The following is a 22,648-nucleotide window of genomic DNA, read 5'->3' on the forward strand; positions in this document are numbered from 1 at the left end:
GGAGCTAAGAAGAAGGGGAAGGGGAAGGGGAAGGGGGATGGAATGAGAGCGTTTGACGATTATGATACCCCACTAGATGAGCAAGATTCACAGATACTTCGACGTAGCGAGCGGAACAGAGCAGATGGTATGCAAGATAACATGATATGATACAAGATATCTACACAAGCTCTACATGAGCTTTTCCACCTCATACTATGTCATGCCTATGATACATCTCTACTCTATTCCCCTCTTCACATGCAGGAGCCCAACAACATTCACATAGCCATCCATATACCAAACGTATAAAGACTAATGTATACTCCCTCCATAGTAAACCTTCCTAACATCCACCAGCTTCTTCCCCCTCGCCCTCGCAATCTCATCCGGTAACCTCTGCTGCGTAAGCGCTTCCCACGTCGCCTTGATAACGTTCATCTTATTCCTCGACCGCGGTGTCTTAGCAGATAGATCCTGAAGACCCGCTGCACGTGCGAGTTCGAAAATGAGATGTTGGACGCGGAGACCGAAACCTGCTCATAGTCAGCGATCATGTTTGCAAAACGTAGGTCACAAGGAAGTCTAGGAGAACGAATAGAATGACTTACCAGGCGGTCTCGCAAAAATCTGGACCTTCGTCGCACCAACCTTCTTCTCCAGATCGCCAAATGTAGTCCTGTTCTCGTAACGAGGAACAGGGCGCATGTTTCGTATGGCGCTCATGACGCTCTGCTTACGTCCTTCATCCGGTTCCACGGATTTGCCTTCTCCGACGCCGAGGAGCCCGTCTTGGTTACCCGCAATGGTCAGGTAGTACATACTTCTTATCTTGCCCATGCGAGTCTGATTGGTAACGAAGTGCGTAACCAGTGTCTTGACGCGAATCTGGCGCAGCTTCTGCTTATCCCAGCCGAGGTATTGCAAGAGACGCTTTTGCCGTGGGTCCTCTTCTTCTTCGGTCGAGAGACGCCGGGTCTGGCGGACCATGCGGTTTTCGACGCGGGGGAGGTCGGGTGCGATGACCGAGTGGCGCTCGTCGCCTAGGGCTTGGAGGGCGGCGGGGTTCTTGGATGTGTAGGTTGCGCGGGGGTCGAGGGTGGCTTGGGTGACGGCTGCGTCCATGGCTTTTTGTAGGTTCTCGTCTTCTTCTGGTATGCCGTCGGGGTACATCTTTGCGAGATTCTCAGTGGCGATGCGGGTTATGTTCTCGTCGCGCTCGACTTCGTTGGCGATGCGGAAGGTTTTTGGGCCTTCGATGTCGTCGCCTGTTAGGCGCTCAGGTCGGTCCGTCACGGGGTCGACTTGCGCCAGGTCGTCTTCGTAGTTCATACGCCATGGATCTGTTCTTCGCTGGCCCTGCGTGAGGACATCTCGGGCGTCGATTGTAGACTCGGCGGCTTTGATGGCGGCGATTTGCGAGGGTGTGTACTTTTTCTCCAGCAGCGTTGTCTCCGAGGTGTCGTACTTGGGGTACTCTGCTTCGGCCGCTTGGTTGAGGAGCTTGAGGTCATCGGCCTTTATTGACGGGTAATGCGGTCTCCTCTTGCGGGCTTGTCGGGGTGCGGAAGCGTGGAAAGTGCGTTGCGGAGGCGGTTTAGGAAGCGTCGTCGATGCTGCTTTGGTGAAGAGACATCTTGCGGGGCGGCAGACGCTCATTGTTGGCCTTGGACCTCCGGGTGAGGGCCAATTGAGCGCGGGGAGGCGGTAATAGCGGGTGGCCTGCGCGGCGTTGTGATGGTCAAAGTGAAGTTCGGAAAGTTCAGCGTGACTAAGCGGGATGGCAGTGATTGCTCCAGCCAATCGCCGTCTCCCTATCCCAGTGACTAACCTAACTTTCTCTTTTCTCCAATTTCACGATTTACTGCATGTACTCTCGGATTCTTACTCGACCGCTCCGGACACTGCTGGTCAGTAGCCGATATACTCAGATTGCTAGATACAGAATGGCTTCGTCAGCGGACAATGTCGCGCCTGTTGAGAGCAACGGCGCGAAAAGATATGCCGAGACGCCTCTACGGAGCGAGGAAGGACCACGAGGCAACTACAGATTCAAGAACAAGCGCATGAAGAACGGACATGCTGAGCAGAGCAAGATTCTGAAAACAAACGGAACCAATGAGGAGGTTTTATTACAGGATGTTACCGCGCTCATCAAGAACCTCAATATAGAAAGAGAAGGAAAGGAAATCTCGACAACACTGGCAGAAAAGTTCAAGGAGATTGAGGTTGAAATCAAGAAAATCTCTTCCACTGGTGATGGCCTCGGTTTCCAGAAGGATTCAGATTCGGACCAGGTCTATGTCGTACCCTTTAGCGCACCAGGAGATATCGTAACAGCACGGCCACACAAGCACTTTGAGAAAGAAAAGTACTCTATGGCCGACTTCGTCAACGTGATCACGCCCTCGCCCCAGCGCGATGATTCTCTAGTAAAGTGCCCCTACTTCGCCAGCTGTTCCGGCTGCCAATTCCAAATGCTACCCTACGACACGCAACTCGCGCACAAAAAGACCATCGTCGAGAAAGCCTACAAGAACTTCTCCAACCTCCCACCAGAGCTCATCCCCACCATCGGCGACACAATCGGATCGCCATTGCAATACGGCTACCGCACAAAGCTAACCCCCCACTTCGACGGCCCGCCCGACGCCCGCCGCAGCGATGGCCGCAACGGCATAAAGCGCACCTTCAAAGAAGTCCCACCCATCGGCTTCATGAAAAAAGGCACCCGCAACACAATCGACATAGAAGACTGTCCCATCGGCACAGACGCCGTGCGCGCCGGCAACAAGCGCGAGCGCAAACGCGTCGCAGACACCATATCCACCTACCACAAAGGCGCCACGCTCCTCCTCCGGGAATCTACGACCCGCATCCCCAAGACCGACTACGACGCCACCAAAGAGACCGACAGCGATGCAGTGATTGAAGACAGAGGCACGCACATCCACCGCAAGATCTGCATCACAGACCCCAACGCCAAATCCACAGAATACATCTCCGACGAATTCCAATTCGTGAATCCAGCGGGCTCTTTTTTCCAAAACAACAACTCCATCCTCCCTGTTTTCACACAGTACATACGCGAGAACATCTTGCCTGCACCCAGCCAAGACCACAAAATCACGCACCTCATCGACGCGTACTCTGGTTCCGGTCTCTTCACCATCACGCTCTCAGCGCTGTTCAAATCATCGCTTGGAATCGATATCTCGTCCAGCAGCATCGAGTCTGCGAGTACGAACGCAAAGTTGAATAACTTGCCGGAATCTTCTACGCGGTTTATCGCGGCGGATGCGGCGAGGTTGTTCGCTTCGATCAAGTCGCCCGCGGAGGAGACGGTCGTTATGCTGGATCCGCCGCGGAAGGGCTGCGATGAGTCTTTCTTGAGACAGCTCGTGCAGTATGGTCCTGCGAGAGTGGTGTATGTGAGTTGTAATGTGCATACGCAGGCGAGGGATGTGGGGGTCTTGGTTGGCGGGATGACGGGGGTTGATGGGGGCTTTGGGAAGGGAGAGGGGTGCTATGAGATCGAGAGTTTGAGGGGCTTTGACTTTTTTCCGCAGACGGGGCATGTGGAGGGGGTTGCTGTGTTGAGGAGGAAGGGCGGTGGGGAAAAGGCTACTAAGGACGTGGAGTCATGAAGTTGAATACGGGTTCTTTTTGGTATGGTTAGTGAGCGATCACAGGCATATCGATCTGATGTGTTGATTGTCTTCTCATTGTCAATTGTTTTGCTGCCGTCTCGTGCTCGCTCAATAAGCTATGCCAACATCTACACACATTCCCTACGATATCTCGTCGCTTATGTGCTTCCTGGTCCACCCAGCAGCGCGAACCTTCGGACAATGCTGGGACCAATCTCGTCGTATTCCGCCTTGGTGTGGCAGTAGCTCTTGAACTCGGGTGTCTGACCGAGCAAGCTGCCTCCGAACCATGGGCCGTGTCTTTGCCTCTTGTGCGTGATGACTTGTACGTCCAGACCACCACTCTTTGCGCCTCCGCTCTTCGCTTCCGAAGCCTTGATCCTTGCGTCGACCATGTGCCTAATGTCGCGCTGCAGGCGTCGGCCAAAGTCCTTGTATAGTGTTGATCCACCCGAGAGCACAATGTTCTTGTACAGTCCTCTGCGTACGTCAATGGGGGAGGATTGGATGACGGTGTCGACAATGGTAGGTAGCGGGGTAAGGAAGTCGGAGGAGTAGATCTCGGGGTTGAAGAAGATCTCGGGCGCGAGGAAACGTTCATAGCCGACATCGACGGATGTGGTCTTGCCGTTGGGGTAGTTGACGGTGTGCTTCTTGAATCGGTCGTCTGACTCGCGGTCGAACCGTGCGAACTCCTTGACAATATCAGGGCATACGTAGCAGTATTCCTCTTTGATGCGCTCGGCAGTCTGGAGGGAGGAGTCGGGTTCGCCGCGTTCTCGGAGGAGCGATTGTACGAAGTTGGTGATGTCGCGACCGGCGATGGGGACACTCTTGATTGAGGAACCGATGACGTAGCCTTCAGCAACGGGGATAACGTGCGTGACACCAGCTCCGGAGTCGATGACAGTTCCGGTGAGGGATCGGTCCTGCACCTTGGAGCTAGTCCATGACGCGGCCAGGGCGAGCACAGCTTGTACGGCAATGTAGAGACCGGCGACGTTGAACGACTCGAACATGATTTCGGCGGTGGCTTCGCGATTCTCGGGAGGGTTCAGTGGCTATGGCTTGTCAGCTCCATCCTCCAGCGATTGTAGAAATATAGCGTACGGGCTCGGTGAGGAGGAAGTGGTGGTCCTCAGGCTCCACTCTCAGGTACTTGAATATCGAGTTGGACCAGAAGCGTTCCATAAGGTCCTGCATGCTATTAGTACACCCTACCCTCTATCTGCATGCCTCTCCATACCCAGTTGTCTATCTGACCATGCCTGATCGGGTAGTTGATGCCATAGCCCGCGCCTCCAGCTGCGGCCAGAGCTTCGTCGCCGATGAAGAAGTCGAGGTCCTCAGTACCGCGCTTTCCAGACAGATGCCCACCCGGCCCAGCTCCACCAGTCAGGAATGAGGGCTTGTTCGCAACGGCTGGGCGTCCAGAGCCTGATCCGCCGCTACCGCCTGTTGGGCCTTTGGTAGCTATCGCGGTGGGGAAGACGAAAGAGGGAGAGTCGTTGCCGGCGAAGCCTGGTGGATTGTTATTAGAGGCCAACTCCACGAATTGAATTGGTCAGCATACCGAGCTTCGAGTATCCCGTACCGCTATAGCCAGTGTCAGTACTCGATCGCAACGTGGGTGCCCATGGCCAGCGGGTAGCTTACTTGTCCATGACAACGGCGGGGGTTTGAGACGCCATCTTTGCTGCTGCTTGGCACAAAAAACTAATATGCAGCGCAGCTCAGGTGGTACCTAGTATAAGAGCAGAAGCGCGTAGGATGGGTGTCGAGGTGGCTTCGTCAAAGAGGTGACGACGGCGCTCGGTGCACGTTGTCGAATCAGGCACCGCCCCGCTCCGCCCTTGGCAGCGGAGTGAGACGAAATAGTGGGGAAGGACCTGCTTACCGTCAACACGATCGCTCCTACCTCCCTGATCTGCCGTGCCTACCGCTTCAACAGAGTCTGTGTCATACCGCAAAATACTGCAATCATATGGCGTAGGCTGATGCACAGAGGAAAGAGCCATCGCAAGCTCATTTTCGACATCGCTGCTAACCTCCTCTCCACTGACTGTGCCCCTACAGCGCTCATCGAGCATCTCTCCCACTCTCATTGCCCACCCCGCCGCCACAGGTCACCGTCGCCTTTACATCGGCTCATCTTCTCCATTAATTTCTCATTGTTTCCCTCCCTCAGTTACCTCGTCTGTCCTGGAATTACCTATCTTCTCTCCCAAACCTACACCTGCCCGTGTCTCGAATGACCGCTTAACGACCGTTCCCACAGTCAACCTCACAGCCGCCTGCCGCTACCGCCCACTTTGGAGCGACATCGGATCCTCCCAATAATCGGCCAAACGTTCCCGCCCCGGCAACAAACGCCCGTCGCGTCTGTACAGACCCAGAACTGCAACCAAGCCTCATCTGAGAACCGTCATCTCTCACTGCATTGCACTGGATACGTTCGGCCTGCGCTTCCGCGACCTTTGTCGACGCTTTTCCACTCACAAAGGCATGTCGGTCCCTAGTCGTCACTATGCATCCATAGACGGAGCTTATCATATTGATACGCACACACGCAAAGCCTCGCGTAGTCCGCCAAACGATGATGTATGCTGCATATATGTTCATGCTGGCGCCGGCTACCATAGTCACCAGAACGAAAGGATACATCTGGAAGCGTGTAACGAGTGAGTTTGCTGGTGTCTTTTCAAGCACGTCCCGCCTACGCTTATGCTAATATACGCAGTGCCGCGCAGCTGGCCATGTTGATCCTGAAGAACGGCGGCTCAGCGCTAGATGCTGTCGAGGCTGCAATCAAGACTTTGGAAGATCGAGAAATCACCAATGCTGGCTATGGAAGCAACCTCGCAATGGATGGTGTGGTAGAGTGCGATGCCTCTGTGGTCGACCATTACGGGCGTAGCGGAGCTGTCGGGGCCGTCGCTCGTAAGTCTAGCAACTAAAGGCTATGGCTCGGTACTGACAATAGTTACAGAAATCAAAAACCCTATCTCGCTAGCACGAATGGTTCACGACCACACGATGAGCCCACTTACGCTGCGTCGAGTCCCTCCAAACCTCTTGGTGTCGCAGGGTGCCACCGACTTTGCTGTGGAGATGGGTATGCCGATTCTGCCCCACGACGCACTCATTTCTCCCGCCGCGAAAGAGCGCTGGATGCGGTGGCGTTCCGACTTGAGGTCTGCCGAGCGCAAGTCCAGGAAGAGCGGCGCCCACCCGTCCTGTTGGAAGATCAGGGACAATGTGGCACCAGCGGATGAGCGAGCGCACGAACGCGTGCGCGAACAACACACCCAAAACCTGCTACGCACCCACAAATCCCTACTGCAGTCACAGTCACCTCCGCTTTCCGACGATGTGATGTACGACCAAGCCGAGAATGCATCTTCCGACCCTTCAGTTCCTCCTTCCGAGCAGTCGTCGAGCTCTTGGATAAGCGATGAGCAGACCAGTGCACCCGAACTGATCGATCAAGCCCCATCGCCTGCTGACGTACGCCCACCTACTGTTGCAGAGGCTTCTCGCAATGCCTTTGTCAACAGTACGCAACAGATCCCTACCCTGAAAGAGTATCGTCGCGATGCAGGCTACGAGAGCATTATGGAAGATGCGCAAATGGAGGACATGACCTACGCACCAAAGCCACGCAAAGCGTGGGCTGATGGGTCTGGGGAGGATTTCGACTCTGATTCGAGCGCGCAGACAGCAAAAGGCAACCCCGTGGAGAGCTCTCAGTGTGATGGTATCGACACTTGTCTGCCACAGACTCACGACGAGAACTCAGCCAACGCGAGGTTCGCTACCACATCGACACCTCTGAATAACGCCAAAGAAACCGTGCGACTACCGCCAAAGCCATCTAATGCGAGTTGCCATGACCCTGAGGAAGATCACATCACCGACACCGTTGGGGCTATCGCAATAGACAGCTGGGGCAACATTGCTTGCGGTGCATCTTCTGGTGGCATTGGCATGAAGTACCGTGGGCGTGTGGGCCCAGCAGCTCTCGTCGGCGTTGGTGCTGCTGTCATTCCCGTGGACCCCGACGACCCCGAGCAGACCTCTGTCGCGACTGTCACAAGCGGGACCGGTGAGCACATGGCAACCACCATGGCCGCTACGGTATGCGCCGAGCGTCTCTATCAGAGCGTGAAGAAGAGCCGTGGCGGTGACTACGTTGAAGTTACCGAGGACGAAGCTCTCAAGGCAATGATCGAGAACGAGTTCATGGGTATACAGTTCTTGTGGCTGTCATGTGCGATATACTAACTCCACCTCAGGTCATCCAAGCGTCAAGCACAGCAACTCCGCAGGTGCCATCGGTATTCTCGGCGTCAAGAAAATGCGCTCCGGCATGTTGCTTTACTACGGACACAACACCGACTCGTTCGCCATGGCATCCATGTCATCTGAAGACGATCGACCCGCTTGCTCAATGTCGCGCAGCAACGGTAACGGCCAGATCGCACAGGGCGGACGGATGATGCCCATGAGGCGCAACAAGAAGACTAAGTCTACCCCTCGCCGATGATCGTGGTCATACGCGGACACCTGAGCTGCTGCCCTAAGAACCTATATCTCTTCACGCATTGAGCCTCACCCGGATGTTAGCCAATGAGCGTTTGTGACTGCCTATGTTCCTGTTTTCCTTTCCTTCGTGTAAAAGCATATGCATCTATGGTAGTTCTATACCCCTGCATGGTGGTTGTCTTTCCTGTCCTTCTTCCACCAGCGAGCGGTGCTTTAGAAATCTCACAACAGTATTGTTAGCCAAGAAAAGTTCACCTGTGTTTGCATGGGGAGACATGTAGTGCAAGGTTTAGAAGACTAGCGATCAAATTCACGAGCATCACAAAGCAACCTCTAGTACATACGTATCTCAATAAATGTAAAGGCATTTCTGCTGTGTACCTTCCATTGTTCCGAAGGAGAAAGTGCTCCGAGCGTTACCGCAAGAAACTATGGATAAGCTCAGACTCCAGCCCTCAGTCCGGTACAACCTTGGATTCTCTGCTCAGTCCAGAGCGCCAATCCTTGCTTGCGATACAAATCTTCTTCGACATGTTCCTCATCGGCCACGAATACCATGTTTTGACCTGCGACTCGATAGTCCGGCCAATGCGGACTAGAGTTTCCAAAGTTCGGGTCTAGGCCATGTACGAAAGACGCCCACGCTCCACTCATATGTTGAGCAAGGCGGGCATCGGAAGACCGTGGACCGTCAGGTTTACCGAACACGTAGCTCATCTATGTTGCGCGTCAGTCTCGGCGTTGATGCGAGTGAGAGGGTACGAATTGATGGGTCGACTTACCTCGGAACTGTGAGTTGCTCCAAAGAGTACAGATGAATGCCAGGGAACCTGAGCGAATCTGTAGCTGTAGACAGGGTTGCGAGCTTGCGCATATAGCCCTGTCATCCAACGGCGAACCGAGTGCTCGATCGCATCGCCGAAGATCAAATAGCTCTAGGGTTTGGTATCAGCAGGAGCTTCATCTAAATGTAGTAAGACGAACCGTCTTATCCATAAATCCAGTCGGTAGCACGCCGGGGCCAGTGTTATGTGGGACACCGGCAGTTGGATCATCCGGGTATAACTCAAAAAGCTTGTTAAACGCGGAGCTTTGGATTACGTAGCTTGCTGAAGCTTATCAGTCCAATCCGATCATGTCTGAAACGGGGCCATGACTTACATCCATTTAGACCTATCAGAGCCTGCTCTATGTCCACTGTTGTGTTGGAACCGGGCTTGACGAGAATGTTGCCCTCATCGTCATTCACTGATGTTTTCTTAGCTTACTTCACTCACTATTGATAGCGAAAGTGTAAACTTACCACCCATTAGTAGTGGAACAGAGATTTGCTTTGCTTGATTGAACAATTCCACAGGGTGTGCCGTCATAAAGTTACCATCAATAGAAGGTAGGAATTGGTCGTAATGCTGTAAAGAAACGTTGAAAAGTATCTCGTTGTCGAGTGAGCGTAGACACGAGAAGTTTTCACAACCAGTCTTGTTGAGAAACGTTTGATAACGAGCCTCTCGAATGGATGATATATTCCAGTTGCATGGCACGTCGTAGAAGCTGCCACTCTGAACGATAGCTAGAGATGTTATTATCGTTATCGTGGTTGAAAGAAGATTGAAGCTTACCTGCTCGGAAAAGGTAGTCATCTCGACCTCCATATGCGACGAGGTGTTGGAGGATACTAGTGCCACCAGCACTGCTCAAGGTCAGCATATCACTTGCATGCATAAAGCGACCCGCTAACCTTTGTCCCATGATGGTGACTTTCGAAGGAGATCGACCGAATGCAGCGATGTTTTCTTGTACCCATTGGAAAGCAAGTTGCTGGTCGAGCAAACCAAGATTCTCTACACCAAGAGAATGTGGTTCATCTCCTGAAGGGAATCCGTAAAACAAAAGTCTATACTGAATGGAGACGAAGATCTATAGAGGCCTTTAGTAAGCTTATACAACAAAGGGTGGCATTCAGGAATCTTAGATCACCCACAATTGGCGTGCCCTGAGCGACAGACTGCTGAACTAATGACGGCCAATGTTAGCCATGCTAGTTCTGTGAAGGGAACAAAGGGCATACCAATATAGCTTCCGTTCTCCGTAGGTGTTGCGGCGCTGCCTTGCCAGAATCCGCCGCCATGAATCCAGATTACGACCGGATATTCGCTGGAATCAGCTATCGTGGAAGATGGGCGGACGATGTTCAGTGTTAAGCAGTCTTCACTGAATCTGGAACCAGAGGGAGGAGACCCTGTTCCGTGACAGACCGTGGAATAGTTGCTGTGCATGTTCTTAGGTCAGTGTTAATTGAATGAGCTTTTTACTCACCCGGCATCAAAAGTACCGTCGAATTCAGTTGTCCGACCAATCGAAATATTGAATCTGGGAGGGGGGTCCGCATATGGGATGCTGAGGAAGACATCCTGACTAAACTCTGGCAGCGAACGCCCGATGACAGTACCGTTTGTTATTGTTGCCGTTGGCCTTGATGCAAAGCAGCATCCCCCCATAGTAAGGACTAGATGAAAAACGGCGAATAGTTGCATGATTGCACGATCTCAAGTTCGTTATATTCCCAGGGTGGAAATGAGTACCAAACTCATGCTCACAAGAAAGGGTCATGGACAAGTACAGCGCTATTTGCACATCATCGTGATCTCCCACCGCATTGATTTAGTTGTCACTATCAATCTGTGGGGAGACTTCCTAAAGTGGGGAAATCTTCTCTAGTCGCCCAGGAAGCATGGAGACAGCATTGTGCGATGAAGAAGGGAACACATACCCGCTGCAGTTGGCAAATACCCGGGAGGCGTTGGCGACAATAAGCGAGCCGAATCGACGCCGATAGAGCTAGCAGGGGTTTGCCCTGCACGCTGCCTCGGCATGATCTCAAGCGATCCGAGTGAGATAAGGGGCCGGGTGGGGAAGTGTCGACCTGATCATTGGCACTTGCGCAAACTCCGATCCCCAAGAACAGGAAGGCTGTGATGTACTCCGGCAATATCTGGTCATGCCACGCAATCCGCGTTTGAGACGCGTACCTGATGACATTCGAATTCGAGTTTCACGCGCGTAAGTGATCAGCTCATCTTGCGGCTCTGCGATACAGTAATTTCTCGCCGTGGCAACTGACACGCAATGCAGGTGCGCAGTCTGTAGGGCTCGCAAGAGCCGCTGCATAGCACGGAATGTAGGTGCTTGCGAGAGGTGTGTGGAGAAGGGTGAAGAGTGTGATTTATATGCAGCTCAAGCGTCGGGTTCTCCCGCCACCAGCTCAAATGCCGCTGTCAACGGCCAGCAGATGGACAAATATCCTCCTGGCTCTGGACATGAAGACAAGGACGTTGGAACCCCCTCTTCGATGCCGACAGCTCAAGTTAGAGTCTTGGGCCGCCCCGCAGACAGTAACGTCTCACTTGCTGCGCCAGAAGCAGTTCAGACTTCATTTGGGAAAAGCCCAACAGACTCGAGGTCGGACTGTGGAGCGCAATCGCCTGGTGAGCCGTCACCGGTCCCCAGCGTAGAACCAGAAGATGCTATTCTGATTGTGGAGGATTTCGATCGGACCCGTACGTGTTGAGTGTGACATTAATACATTTGCGTTCTATATGCTCACTTTCGTCTAGAATATACTGGTCTCCGTTCCAATGAGAGCTTCCTTCTTTGTGTTCAAGATGTTTTGCATTCCACTACCCGAAAGGGGGTCCTAGATTCATCCAACCGAAGTTCGTTGGTATGTCGTATATCTGATAGCTGATGTCAATAGTGAGGTTGCTTTTATTAACGCCGTGTTAGGAAATGGCCAACATCGTCAGGCCACCGCCTGTTCACAGTAAAGAGTCAATCGAGGCAATGAAGGCATTCCCTCCCCAAGAGATCGCCGCATTCCTTGTTTCCACATTCTTCTATTACGTCGAGGCAACGTTCTTTTATTGCGACAGAGAGTGGTTCTATACTACTCTCAACAGCTATTACACTGGCACATCATCTGGAAGTGCGATTGACGATGCATTTATTTGCTTCGCTTTGCTTGTCTTTGCCTTCGGTAGCCAATTTGCGCATTTGAGATCCCGACCTACATCCAACGATCCGCTTCCTATAGACCCTGGAAAGAAATTCTACGACAGTGCTCAGAAGCTTATTCCAAAGGTCATTGACACATGTACTCTGAAGGGAGTCCAAGTGTGTCTACTGGCAGGTCTGTACAAGTTGCCATACAATCTGCCAGACACGTCCTATCTCTACCTTGGAATAGCTATGAGGATGTCAATTGCCAGTGGGCTGCACCGCAAGACATTGGCCGTGACATTAGATCCTCGAATTACGGAAGTTCGCAATCGTTTGTGGTGGAGTGTTTATTCTATAGACAAGTATGGCACATCCTTTCCTACGATTGGCCTCAGCTAATGCTGTCTTAGACGCACAAGTATTGCTTTAGGTCGGCCTTCTAGCATCGCAGAAGACGCGATCGATGCACCCTTTCCTAAACATCATCCGTCGTTGGACAACCTCGAATATCAATCGAACGTGCAACATCAAATTGAATACTTGAAGTTAACGCGTATCATTTCGAAAATCGTACAAAACATGTAAGTGAAGGCCTCAAAAGCGATTGTTGGATGCTGACGGTCACGTAAGTCCTCTCGAATCGAAGCCACCAAGCATCAAAGATCTGTCAGAACAATTGAAGGAGTGGCGATCTCAGCTTTTCTCCAATCTCCATCCCAACGACTTGCTTCCCAGCGAACGGAATTTCCGTACGACCGTTCACTTGCATATACACTATCACTGGGCGTGGATCCTCATGGGCCGTGCCTCCCTTCTCCAAGTCTCGCGTGAACGCATTCAAGCTTTATCGGACTCTGCAACCCCCGCACCGGAACAGCCCCAAAGTCGGACGGACCTTGCGACCCTCTGCGTCGACGCTGCGAAGGCGACGATTGAGCTAATACTGGTCTTGAAGAAGCACAACTTGCTCTGCCGCTTCTCGTTCACAGATCATCATGCTTCAGCCGCAGCATTGATCATATTGATACTCCATAGTATCCTGCAGCACGGAGACGAGACGAGCAGAATCATAGACGATGGCGTTGACATGTTACGTTACATGGCACATGGAGGCTGCCGTGGAGCTTCGTCGGATCTTCATACTATTGAGCAACTCAGGCGACTTGCTTCCGACTTGCGTCAGAAAATATACCGAGGCCAAGGCGGGCTTTCAGTTGGAGGCTCCATGCAACCAACATCTATAACGGCCTCATATCAAGCTTGGGTGAACTGGATGTCAGAGCAAGAATCATCTAGAAGTCATGAATCGCGGCCGGACAACTTGTGTTCTCAACTCGATCCAGAAACTCTGCCGAGTGATTCTGGGATACGCGCTCACGAAAGCCCTCTCATGTACGGAGTCGGCCCCAATAACAACATGCTTGACACTCTGGACTATCGCTGGCTTGATCAGGGAAATGCTAACTGGAACTTCGATGCATTCAACGGATCAACTTTTCAAGGAGAGGTTCCTCGAGGATTTGAGTGGGATGACGGTCGGTTAGACGTACTGGATATGACGCAGCTTCTTGGAGGCCACACCGGGCAGACTACCTATGGCTAGGGTTGAGCATACTCTGACTATGATGTATTGCACAGGCAACATCACAACTCCAGGCAAAAAACATCAGATTCGATCTAAGGAATCCGATAAGCTTTATTCTATAAACGGCCGTACCACGTGAGCATCCTCGTCAAGCAAGCTCCATCTACTCGTACACACTCTACCGTCTTTAATGACAGCCAAGAGATTTCTCTCCGGCTGTGCTAAAACCGATATGTCTTCCAAAGGATTTGCGTTCAGAATCAGCAAATCCGCAGCGAAGCCTTGCTTGATCTGCCCCAGAAAGTTTTCCTGCCGCATCATCTTGGCGGGGGTGATGGTCGCGCTTCGTAAGATTGCCAGAGGAGGTAGCACTTTACTTCGGATGGTGAACTCATCGAGCTGGCGTACACCGAGATGTCCGAGAAGATCAGAACCGTAGCATATGTTTACCCCAGCGTCCGCAGCAATTTTAAGACCTCGCAGCCCCGCCACGTATACCTCCGCATTCTTCTCCATGGACTCGGCAGGCATGTATCCAGTAAACGTTTCATCGCCCATCGCAGTGTAGGTTACCAGAGTTGGGGTGAGATATGCGCCCTTCTGGGCCATCAACTCTGCTGTCTCCTTATCGATCATGTTGCCATGCTCGATACCCATTACTCCGTTCTCCATCGCTTGCCGAATGGATTGCGGGGTATACGCATGAGAAGTCACATACGTCTGGCTGTTTTTGGCGACTGTTGTAATGGCGCTGATTTCTTCCGACGTGAACTGAACATTGTCGATACGGTCTGTCGGGCTGCAAACACCACCTCCCCCCATGATTTTGATAAAGTCGGATCCGGTACGAATGTTTTCGCGCGTTGCGCGCAAGCACTCTGGCACACCGTCGCAAATAAAGGATGGGAAATTTGATGAGCCGCCGCCGCAGCATTCAATGTTTGAGTGGTCGTGGGAGCCTCGCGTATCTCCGTGCCCGCCTGTCTGGCTCAGGAAATTGCCCGCGATGAACATTCTAGGTCCCTGCACAAGGCCATCTTCGATCGATTGCTTAAGAGATAATTGCGCTCCGCCGCAATCTCTTACTGTGGTAAAGCCTCTATCGAGCATTTGCTTACAAACATGCGCGTGTCTGTAGGCTGATGTCGTTGGGTTCAGAGATTTAGTATCTTGCCATTGTATTTCGCCAGGCACTGCAATGATGTGGACATGGCAATCGAACAATCCCGGACAGAGGTATTTTCCTCGAAGATCGACTCGTGTCGCGACGTCAGCAAGATTGGACGATTTGAGCATGCCCTCGGAGCTGTGTTGAAGCTTGACCTGTTCGATTCGTCCTCCGGACAGTTTGACAGTAGCATTCTCGTGAATTACGCCGGCCTCGACATCCACTAGGTTGACATTGGTGAAGATATAGGCTTTTTGTGCTGGAGGTGTCCACGGCTTAAGCAGTTGTCCGTGGTATGACGATGCAGATACCATGGCGTCAAGGGATATGCTCGGTAACAAATGCGTGAGAAACAGCGGAAAATGGGTGATGAAAGCTAGGAAAATGAACCGATATCACTTCTACTATCTTAAGGTACCAGATCATGCCGGATTGCCATTCTGATTACTCAATTGATAGTCAATGATTTTTCCGAACGTTGTGGATATTGAACGGGTCTGCTCCGTGCTGTTGTTCGTCTCCCATCCGAGCGGGTGTTGAAAGTTGGAGCTTACCCGTGGTCAGGGTACAGATACCCGACCCGAGTCATACTTTAGCATCGGGTATATGTGCTATCTTTGAGAAGTAGACCCTTCTAGCTAGCGAGCTGCTAGCTTTGTGGATAACTCCCCGCATTCCAAGCTCCTGGCAAAACCAAACTTCGTGTGTTTCGGCGCCACAGGTGTGGAAATGTATCGTCGCATACCGTCGTGCTCAGCGCGCTATGCAGAATACGATAGGGGCACATTTATCTCTCCATGATTCACTGGGTAGATAGTATCGCGTGTGTGACTTGTATTCGGCACAGGCGGCGTCTAGCTTCGCGCGGCTTCAACCCCTGCCAACGTTCGGCAAAGTAGCCTGATAGCGACGATACGCCTTATCCTGACTGTTCATATATCTTACTTGTCGTGACCAGAACCTTGAACTTGTTGGACAGTAAGACTGTACTTCAACGGATTCTAACATTTCTCGTCAATCTCGTACTTGCCTTCGACGCCAACATGGCAAGTCACATCGCCAGCGACGAGAAGGCACAGCCAGATACCGCCTTGGCCAATGACACTCAGTCAAATTCAGAGACTGAAGATCTCGCTATGTTGGCTCTGGAAAAACGCGTCCTCAAAAAGACTGATATGGTAGTCTTGCCAATGGTAACCCTCCCAGTGCTGCTCTTGCGATGACACAAGCTTATAACCTCGATCGATACAGATGTGCTTCGTTTTCTTCTTCCAGTGTAAGATCAGGATTCTCGACCAAGGAACATGTCTCTGACGAATGAGCAGATCTAGACAAGCAGAGCCTGAGCTATGCATCAGTGTATGGTCTTATCACTGACCTGAACTTGAGGGGCAACCAGTTCGCATGGACCTCTTCCATATTTTACGTTGGACAGCTTGCTTCCGAGTTCCCGTTCATCTACCTCATGAGCCGCTTCAGACTGTCCAAGTTCGTTGGAATTACAATGTAAATCCATTACCGCCAGATTATGCATCCGATGACTAAGTTTCAACAGTGTTGTCTGGGGCGCAGTCTGCATGTGCCTCGCCGCTCCAAAAACATACCATCAGTTCTTAGCTGTGCGCTTTTTTCTAGGAGCAGCAGAAGGGGCAGTCAGTCCAGCCTTCATCACCATTACAAGCATCTGGTACAAGAAAAGCGAGCATGCGCTACGCATAGGGTACGTCGCGAGAAAAGAGGAACAGAGACGGCAAGCTAACAGAATGTGTGATAGTTGCTGGATTACATGCAATGCTCTTGCGCAAATCGTCGGCTCTCTACTCATGTACGGCATCGGAGAACACAACAAATCATCGCTGGCATCTTGGAGACTTATGTTCCTTGTCTGTGGGATATTCACCTCGCTCTGCGGAGTAGTTTTCTATTTCGTCATGCCCGACGGTCCTGATACGGCTTGGTTTTTGACCGCGGAAGAGAAGGTCGCTGCTCGTCATCGGCTCTCTGAAGATCACGACGGCGGCGACAAGACATCCTTTTCTATGGCACAACTCAAGGAGGCTGCATTCGACTTCAAGACATATGCTGCGTTTGCTTTCGGTATCCTCGTCACTGCTCCGGCTCCAGTGCTCACTGTAAGTCAGCCCTTTCAAGACACCATACTCACACTAATCATCCTTCTTAAAAGTTCGCGTCTTTGATCATTAAACAACTCGGCTATACCTCCGGCGACACTCTACTGCACGGATCGCCCTCAGGAGCGGTTCAGATTGTAGCCATTTGGATTGGAATCACCGCGTGCTTGATATGGCCCCAGAAACGTTCTCTTGTCATAATCGGACTCGTTTCGATACCCCTAGCCGGATGTATTATGCTGCTGGTACTACCTCTTCAAGGCTGGCCCATAATCATAGCGGCTTGGCTCGGCTCTTGCATCTCGAGTATCTTCTCGCTGACCATGAGTTTGAACGCGTCTAATATTCGGGGCAACACGAAGAGATCCGTCGTCAATACAATGTATTTTGTTGGTTACTGTTCTGGCTGTATTGGATTCCCACAGCTGTGGACGACGGAGACTGCGCCTCGGTATACTGCCGGCTTGATTGTTTCGGTGGTGGATTGGGTTCTTCTTATCTTGCTTATGGCGTACTATTGGTACCACGGATGGAGTGAGAACAAGAGGAGGGACGAACTTGAGAAAGATTCGGCTGTCACAGTATACGAGGCTGGTGCTGATGTTACAGACAAACAGGACTTGACTTTTAGATATTCTCTATAGTCGTCGATAGTGTTGTAGAAGAAATGTTGTTCTTCGCAGAGAAATCGCAATCCTCAGACTCTGGCAAAAAGCCCTACCCGCCAGTCTACCCACTGGTGGGTAGGCATCCGTGTGCTAATCGAGAACGTAGAGCGGCCGGATGGCGTCGCAGAGTTGCAGCCTGTCCGCGGCGAGGGCCACGAACCTGCTCCACTCTTTGGAGAGTTTAAGCAGAGCCAATTGTAACAACACGCGAAGCCCGTGACCTACCGAGCGATCGGCTCTCCGCATGAGCCGCATCGCATAAGCCGCATCGCATGCGCAATACCGACGTCGACGTCGCGATCGGGAGAAAGAGAGCGTTGAGGACACGGCATCGCTGCCTGGCGCGGGCCGCTTCGGCGCGGACGAGGGGCGAAGGACGCAGGCGAAGAGCAGCGACATGGAGTCAAGAGTGTGGTCTATGGCCAGTGGGAGGGAGGCAACAGAGCCGAGGATGTGACATGGTCGAATGCGGGACTACGCTGCGTGTTCGGCAGTCGTCTCAGCGCGGGCATGAGGCGGTCGGTGAAGGTGAACAGTGAGAGCGAGGGCGCGGTAGCCTACGCCACCAGGCGTTGGGCGTCATTGCGCGTGGCATGGGGCACTGGGTGGAGGTGGAGTGGTGGTCGTGGCAAGATGGACACATCCCGCGCCAGATGCATCGCCGGGTGTTGGATAGTCGGTAGAGACGAAGAGCTGCGGATGCGACACGGATCGGCGCCGGGTCTTGCCAGACGTTCAGACGTCTTTCGAACCATGCGACAGGCGCTGCACGGGTGTGGGGTGGATGTTGGGTCTGCTGGGGAGATGGTGGGAGACGTGGAGTCGGTTTCGCTGAGCGCGACATGTTGGACGCGTACTCCGGGCCGAGGGCGGAGCGGGGCGGAGCTAGCGCAGTGGCACTTCATCAATCGCAGTCGGCGCTCCATCTGGCAATTACCACTACCATGCTGTGAACAACGTGAACTGATATGTGTGTGATGCTGTAGCCTGAAGGAGAATGTGCCTACATGGCTCGTCAATGAGAGCAGCCCGGATAGTGACGCACTGGCTGAGTCACGCCAGGCAGCACGAACCAAGACCAGCCATTCAATCATCCGTCGTCGGCCGCGCGAACCAGACTCTTCCACAGCGTCCCAGTCAACCAGGGTACGGGTACAATCATACGCAGCCTCTTTTGCAATGTCGTTGCAATATAAGATCTCGCCTTCGCCTACCTCAAAATCGTACACGATACTGCAAAACTCATGGCATCCAAGAAATACGCCTTCTGGAACGGTTTCCCGTTCATGACCGCTCCACGAACAAACTACTACTCCGCGCAGTTACAGTCGTCTCTGTTCCGTCTGCCACGCGAAGTTCGAGATGTCATCTACGCATACTATGTTACTGGAGACGATGGTTACCATTACGACAGTGGAACTGGCAAGATGTTCTATACAACTGAGCCAAGGCAAACAGTTCGCCCCGGTCTAATCATCACTTGTTGAATTGCCTATGAAGAGCTGAAGCACATGGTATTCAGGAAGATTCATTTCAGTACTCATCTCTCTTACAACGACGGGCGCTCCTATATGGGCTTAGCTTCTCGAGCAGGCCGTTTTAAATGCAGTAAGTCTACATCCACTCATGAACTCTCATCCTTCTCTCACTGACGTTATATGCCTTAGTGCTTCGATACACCGAGCGTCAAAAGCGGATAATGCTAATTCAGGTGTTTGATCTGCTACAACACGAGGACTTCCTTGATCTCTATACTCGCTATCCATCGGTCAAAGCTTGGTTCAGAGAGCCTTTGCAACAGTCAGTGGCAGAGCAGGCCGACCTTCTGTTAGCTTCTGAAGGTCCTGGCGACGAAGGCGAATTAGCTGCTGGCGCATTCGACAAGGCTCTTCAATACGCACTACTGTGTGCAAGAAAGCGTAACGGTCCGGAGTTTGCGAGGCTTGCTGGCGAGACATTTGGTGTGAGACTGTGTCCCATCGATAGGCTCCCGGGTGAATCGCAAATGAATAAGTTCGTCGAAGGCGCATTGCACGATGTGTATTCTTGGGAGCCCGACCCATGGGCAATGCCGGACGACGACGAGCTGGCAAAGCTCGAAAACCTGGTCTGCTTTCCCAGCGACACCGACACCGATCTTCCCATGACCGACGAGGGCATCTTCTACTTTCCGGGTATGGATAGCCACATGATAGCAGCTGCGGAACGATGGTTCTTCTCTGCGGCATCAATCGCAATTGACTTTTGTAAGTCGAACAGTCCATATTTCTACTGCCGATGTGCCTTCCAGCGGATATCCACTAACGTCAACAGTACGGCAGATGTCGCCGCAACGAAGGTGTAACTTGCGCAACCTCATACTGAACGAAAACTTCAAATCGGTGTCTCGGCCTGAACTTCATGCACGCGGCCTGAATCCTTTCTGTCGTGAGAACCCAAACCTTCACATAGAAAGGCGCATCGACCTGTTCAACAACTTACTCCCGGAAGGCTTCATATGGTTCGATACATTCGATCCCAATGTCGAATTCGACTGGCTGAGACCTACGGAATGTTTTTGGGTACTGATTCCTTGGATCGAAGAGGCGTATAACCTTTTGTCATGCGGGATGCCACTCCATTCCTTCAGCTTAGTCATCGATGGCTCGACCAGAGAGATCTCCGAGATCTGGAAACTGATCAAGTACGCTGCGGCTACGCAGGAGGCGCGACTCGAGCAATATCGGCTTCTGAAAGAGGACCCACCTCCTAGGTCACATACGCTGGATTACTATTTCTGGTTGGCTCTCCCCACCAACTTTGCAAAGATGATCCGCGAGATAATAGAAGGCTCGTCAGTCGTCAAGTTTGAAGGGGACGTAGGTGAGCCTTGGGATTCAGATGCGTTTTTGTTCGAACGCAAAGATTGGAGCGACGAGCAGTGGGACCAAGATTGGATCGATAATATCGTTTGCTACGGGATTTCCTCGAATCGATTCCGGCAGGCGGCAAACAGGTATGCTATCAAGCCATATGCGCTAAGGACGACACGTCGTTTCGTCAGACACGGAGAAGGCGACCCGAACGATACACAATCAGGTGTGTGAGTGGCGTACTGTCACGCCACGCCTGAGCATCTTCGCGATCTCCGACACCCATCTACAGCAAATACAAATCGGCTTTTGCGACTACATCGCTGCATCTATCGTGCTTCAATCACAAGAACATGGTGTCTCAAGTAGATAATCCATCGTGGGATCAGCACTTCAATACATCGCTTCCGCATTTACTTCCCATCATACCCCTTCACCCCCTTGACCCCACTCCCCTCAACCTTCCCACTCGCAACCCCCAAACTCCTCTCAAACGCCCCCGTAATCCCCATCTGATCCGTCAACACACTAACCATATCAAACCCCCTCTCCACATACCCCCTCGCATCCTCGCCCGAGTTGCAATACATAGCCACCTTCTTCCCCTCCGCATGCGCCGCCTCCTTGATCGTCTCAATCGCCTCCTCCAACTCCTTATCCATGGTCGGAGTCAAAATAGGATGACCAATGTTGTTACCAAGATCAAAGGGCCCGATCAGCAAACAGTCAACGCCGGGCAAGGCGGCGATTCCACGGCAGCAGGCTAGTGCCGACGCTGTTTCTATCTGCACAATGGTAAGGAGCGAAGTGTTTGCGTGGCGCAGGTAGTAGGTTAGTGGTTCGTTTGAGAAACACTGTGTTGGTAGCGGTGAGCCGAAGCCGCGCGTTCCTTCTGGCGGGAATTTGGCGGAGGAAACGAGCTTTTTGGCGTCGTCGACGGTGTAGATGAGCGGGACTATGACGCCGTGGGCGCCGCTGTCGAGGGCGCCTGGGGTGGTGTTAGATGCCACTTGGAGACCTTGGGATGGAGGCGTAGGTGGCAAAGGGTAACTTACGTTTTACCATCCAGGGTTCGTTCGCGGCGATGCGAACGAGAGGGCTTACACCCGCGTGGGCGATGGCGGTTACGGCTTCGTGCATTTGGCTGTCGTTGATGTTGCCGTGCTCGGTGTCGACGCATATCCAATCAACGCCTGAACGGGCAATTGCCCGCGCGTGATTCGTGCCTGGAAGCATCTGTCACAGCATCAGCCTTGACATCGAGTCAACCTCATGTTGTGTGTTGTTTACCTGCCATCCTCCGAAAGTCGGCCCTCCTTTCTGGAACGCCTTGTATACCCGGCTTGCTTCTTGCAGGGTGTTCATGTTGCGGGAATAAGATGCGAATTGCTTGTTTCCTGGGAAGAAAGAAATACGGCCTGTTAAGACTGCGTGGGGTTTTGCTCGGTGGATGTTCAGTGTTGTTGCTCTTCGTAGGGCGTGCGATATCGTCATGGCTTTTGTAGGTACGGGAGGGGTACTGCCGCGTGGAGAGGTTTACCCCACACTGGGACGCGCTAGGTGATGCGGGTTGATGGGGAACGGCAATACACCTTTCCTGCGTTTACACGTCACGATCTTGAGAAGAATGTATGTTAAGGAGATGTGGACGATGCATTGCAGCATAAAAAGTGGCTTTTGAGCGTGTTGGCGTGAACATCCTTCATGAAGAGATGAGTCAAGGGCGTTTGAGTTCTGGCGGATACGACGCCCTGCCGGATTTTGTGGAGCCATCCATCTCGTGTCATCAACATCGACGCGGTATGGCTATCGCATCACTTATCCTCATCGCACTCCGCGATGGCATTGTCAAAGCTTACCAACAGACACCAGAAAACGTCGCGTAAAGTGTGACGAGAAACAACCTCGTCGTCTCAAGTAAGCAGGCAAGCTTCTTCATACCTAAACTCAAAGAAGACCCTGCTTACCCACATTAAGGCACAGGTACTGGCCGCAAATGCGATTCTAGTACATATAACAAACTAACGATTGGACTTCTTATTTGCTGGACAATATCGCGCTGCGATGGGCTTG

General features: G+C 52.3%; 9 protein-coding genes across 9 annotated transcripts; 5 read left to right on the forward strand and 4 right to left on the reverse strand.

The window, feature by feature from the left end:
- Positions 1–294: 294 nt before the first annotated feature.
- Positions 295–1,638, reverse strand: J4E86_011117 (uncharacterized protein; the record flags this gene model as incomplete). Its single annotated transcript, XM_051451611.1, has 2 exons — positions 295–515; positions 591–1,638. 2 exons carry the CDS (start codon positions 1,636–1,638, stop codon positions 295–297), a joined length of 1,269 nt encoding a protein of 422 aa, XP_051297150.1.
- A 209-nt stretch (positions 1,639–1,847) lies between these two features.
- Positions 1,848–3,626, forward strand: J4E86_011118 (uncharacterized protein; the record flags this gene model as incomplete). The annotated part of the gene is made up of 1 exon (XM_051451612.1): positions 1,848–3,626. One exon carries the CDS (start codon positions 1,848–1,850, stop codon positions 3,624–3,626), a length of 1,779 nt encoding a protein of 592 aa, XP_051297151.1.
- Positions 3,627–3,787: 161 nt separating this feature from the next.
- On the reverse strand, positions 3,788–5,320 carry ARP3 (Arp2/3 complex subunit, actin nucleation center; the record flags this gene model as incomplete). The annotated part of the gene is made up of 5 exons (XM_051451613.1): positions 3,788–4,690; positions 4,740–4,826; positions 4,876–5,150; positions 5,203–5,225; positions 5,286–5,320. 5 exons carry the CDS (start codon positions 5,318–5,320, stop codon positions 3,788–3,790), a joined length of 1,323 nt encoding a protein of 440 aa, XP_051297152.1.
- A 1,065-nt stretch (positions 5,321–6,385) lies between these two features.
- J4E86_011120 (uncharacterized protein) lies at positions 6,386–8,175 on the forward strand (the record flags this gene model as incomplete). Its single annotated transcript, XM_051451614.1, has 3 exons — positions 6,386–6,569; positions 6,619–7,875; positions 7,925–8,175. The coding sequence occupies 3 exons, from the start codon at positions 6,386–6,388 to the stop codon at positions 8,173–8,175; spliced, it is 1,692 nt and encodes a 563-aa protein (XP_051297153.1).
- A 5,691-nt stretch (positions 8,176–13,866) lies between these two features.
- Positions 13,867–15,237, reverse strand: J4E86_011121 (uncharacterized protein; the record flags this gene model as incomplete). Its single annotated transcript, XM_051451615.1, has 1 exon — positions 13,867–15,237. The coding sequence occupies one exon, from the start codon at positions 15,235–15,237 to the stop codon at positions 13,867–13,869; it is 1,371 nt and encodes a 456-aa protein (XP_051297154.1).
- A 729-nt stretch (positions 15,238–15,966) lies between these two features.
- On the forward strand, positions 15,967–16,433 carry J4E86_011122 (uncharacterized protein; the record flags this gene model as incomplete). The annotated part of the gene is made up of 2 exons (XM_051451616.1): positions 15,967–16,116; positions 16,263–16,433. 2 exons carry the CDS (start codon positions 15,967–15,969, stop codon positions 16,431–16,433), a joined length of 321 nt encoding a protein of 106 aa, XP_051297155.1.
- A 421-nt stretch (positions 16,434–16,854) lies between these two features.
- Positions 16,855–17,328, forward strand: J4E86_011123 (uncharacterized protein; the record flags this gene model as incomplete). The annotated part of the gene is made up of 2 exons (XM_051451617.1): positions 16,855–17,055; positions 17,281–17,328. The coding sequence occupies 2 exons, from the start codon at positions 16,855–16,857 to the stop codon at positions 17,326–17,328; spliced, it is 249 nt and encodes an 82-aa protein (XP_051297156.1).
- A 1,639-nt stretch (positions 17,329–18,967) lies between these two features.
- On the forward strand, positions 18,968–20,809 carry J4E86_011124 (uncharacterized protein; the record flags this gene model as incomplete). The annotated part of the gene is made up of 3 exons (XM_051451618.1): positions 18,968–19,180; positions 19,435–19,897; positions 20,175–20,809. The coding sequence occupies 3 exons, from the start codon at positions 18,968–18,970 to the stop codon at positions 20,807–20,809; spliced, it is 1,311 nt and encodes a 436-aa protein (XP_051297157.1).
- A 179-nt stretch (positions 20,810–20,988) lies between these two features.
- On the reverse strand, positions 20,989–21,715 carry J4E86_011125 (uncharacterized protein; the record flags this gene model as incomplete). Its single annotated transcript, XM_051451619.1, has 2 exons — positions 20,989–21,563; positions 21,631–21,715. 2 exons carry the CDS (start codon positions 21,713–21,715, stop codon positions 20,989–20,991), a joined length of 660 nt encoding a protein of 219 aa, XP_051297158.1.
- Positions 21,716–22,648: the final 933 nt, after the last annotated feature.

Source organism: Alternaria arbusti (assembly GCF_024043155.1).
Source record: "Alternaria arbusti strain BMP 1465 chromosome Unknown scaffold_30, whole genome shotgun sequence".
Classification (NCBI taxonomy): Eukaryota; Fungi; Ascomycota; class Dothideomycetes; order Pleosporales; family Pleosporaceae; genus Alternaria; species Alternaria arbusti.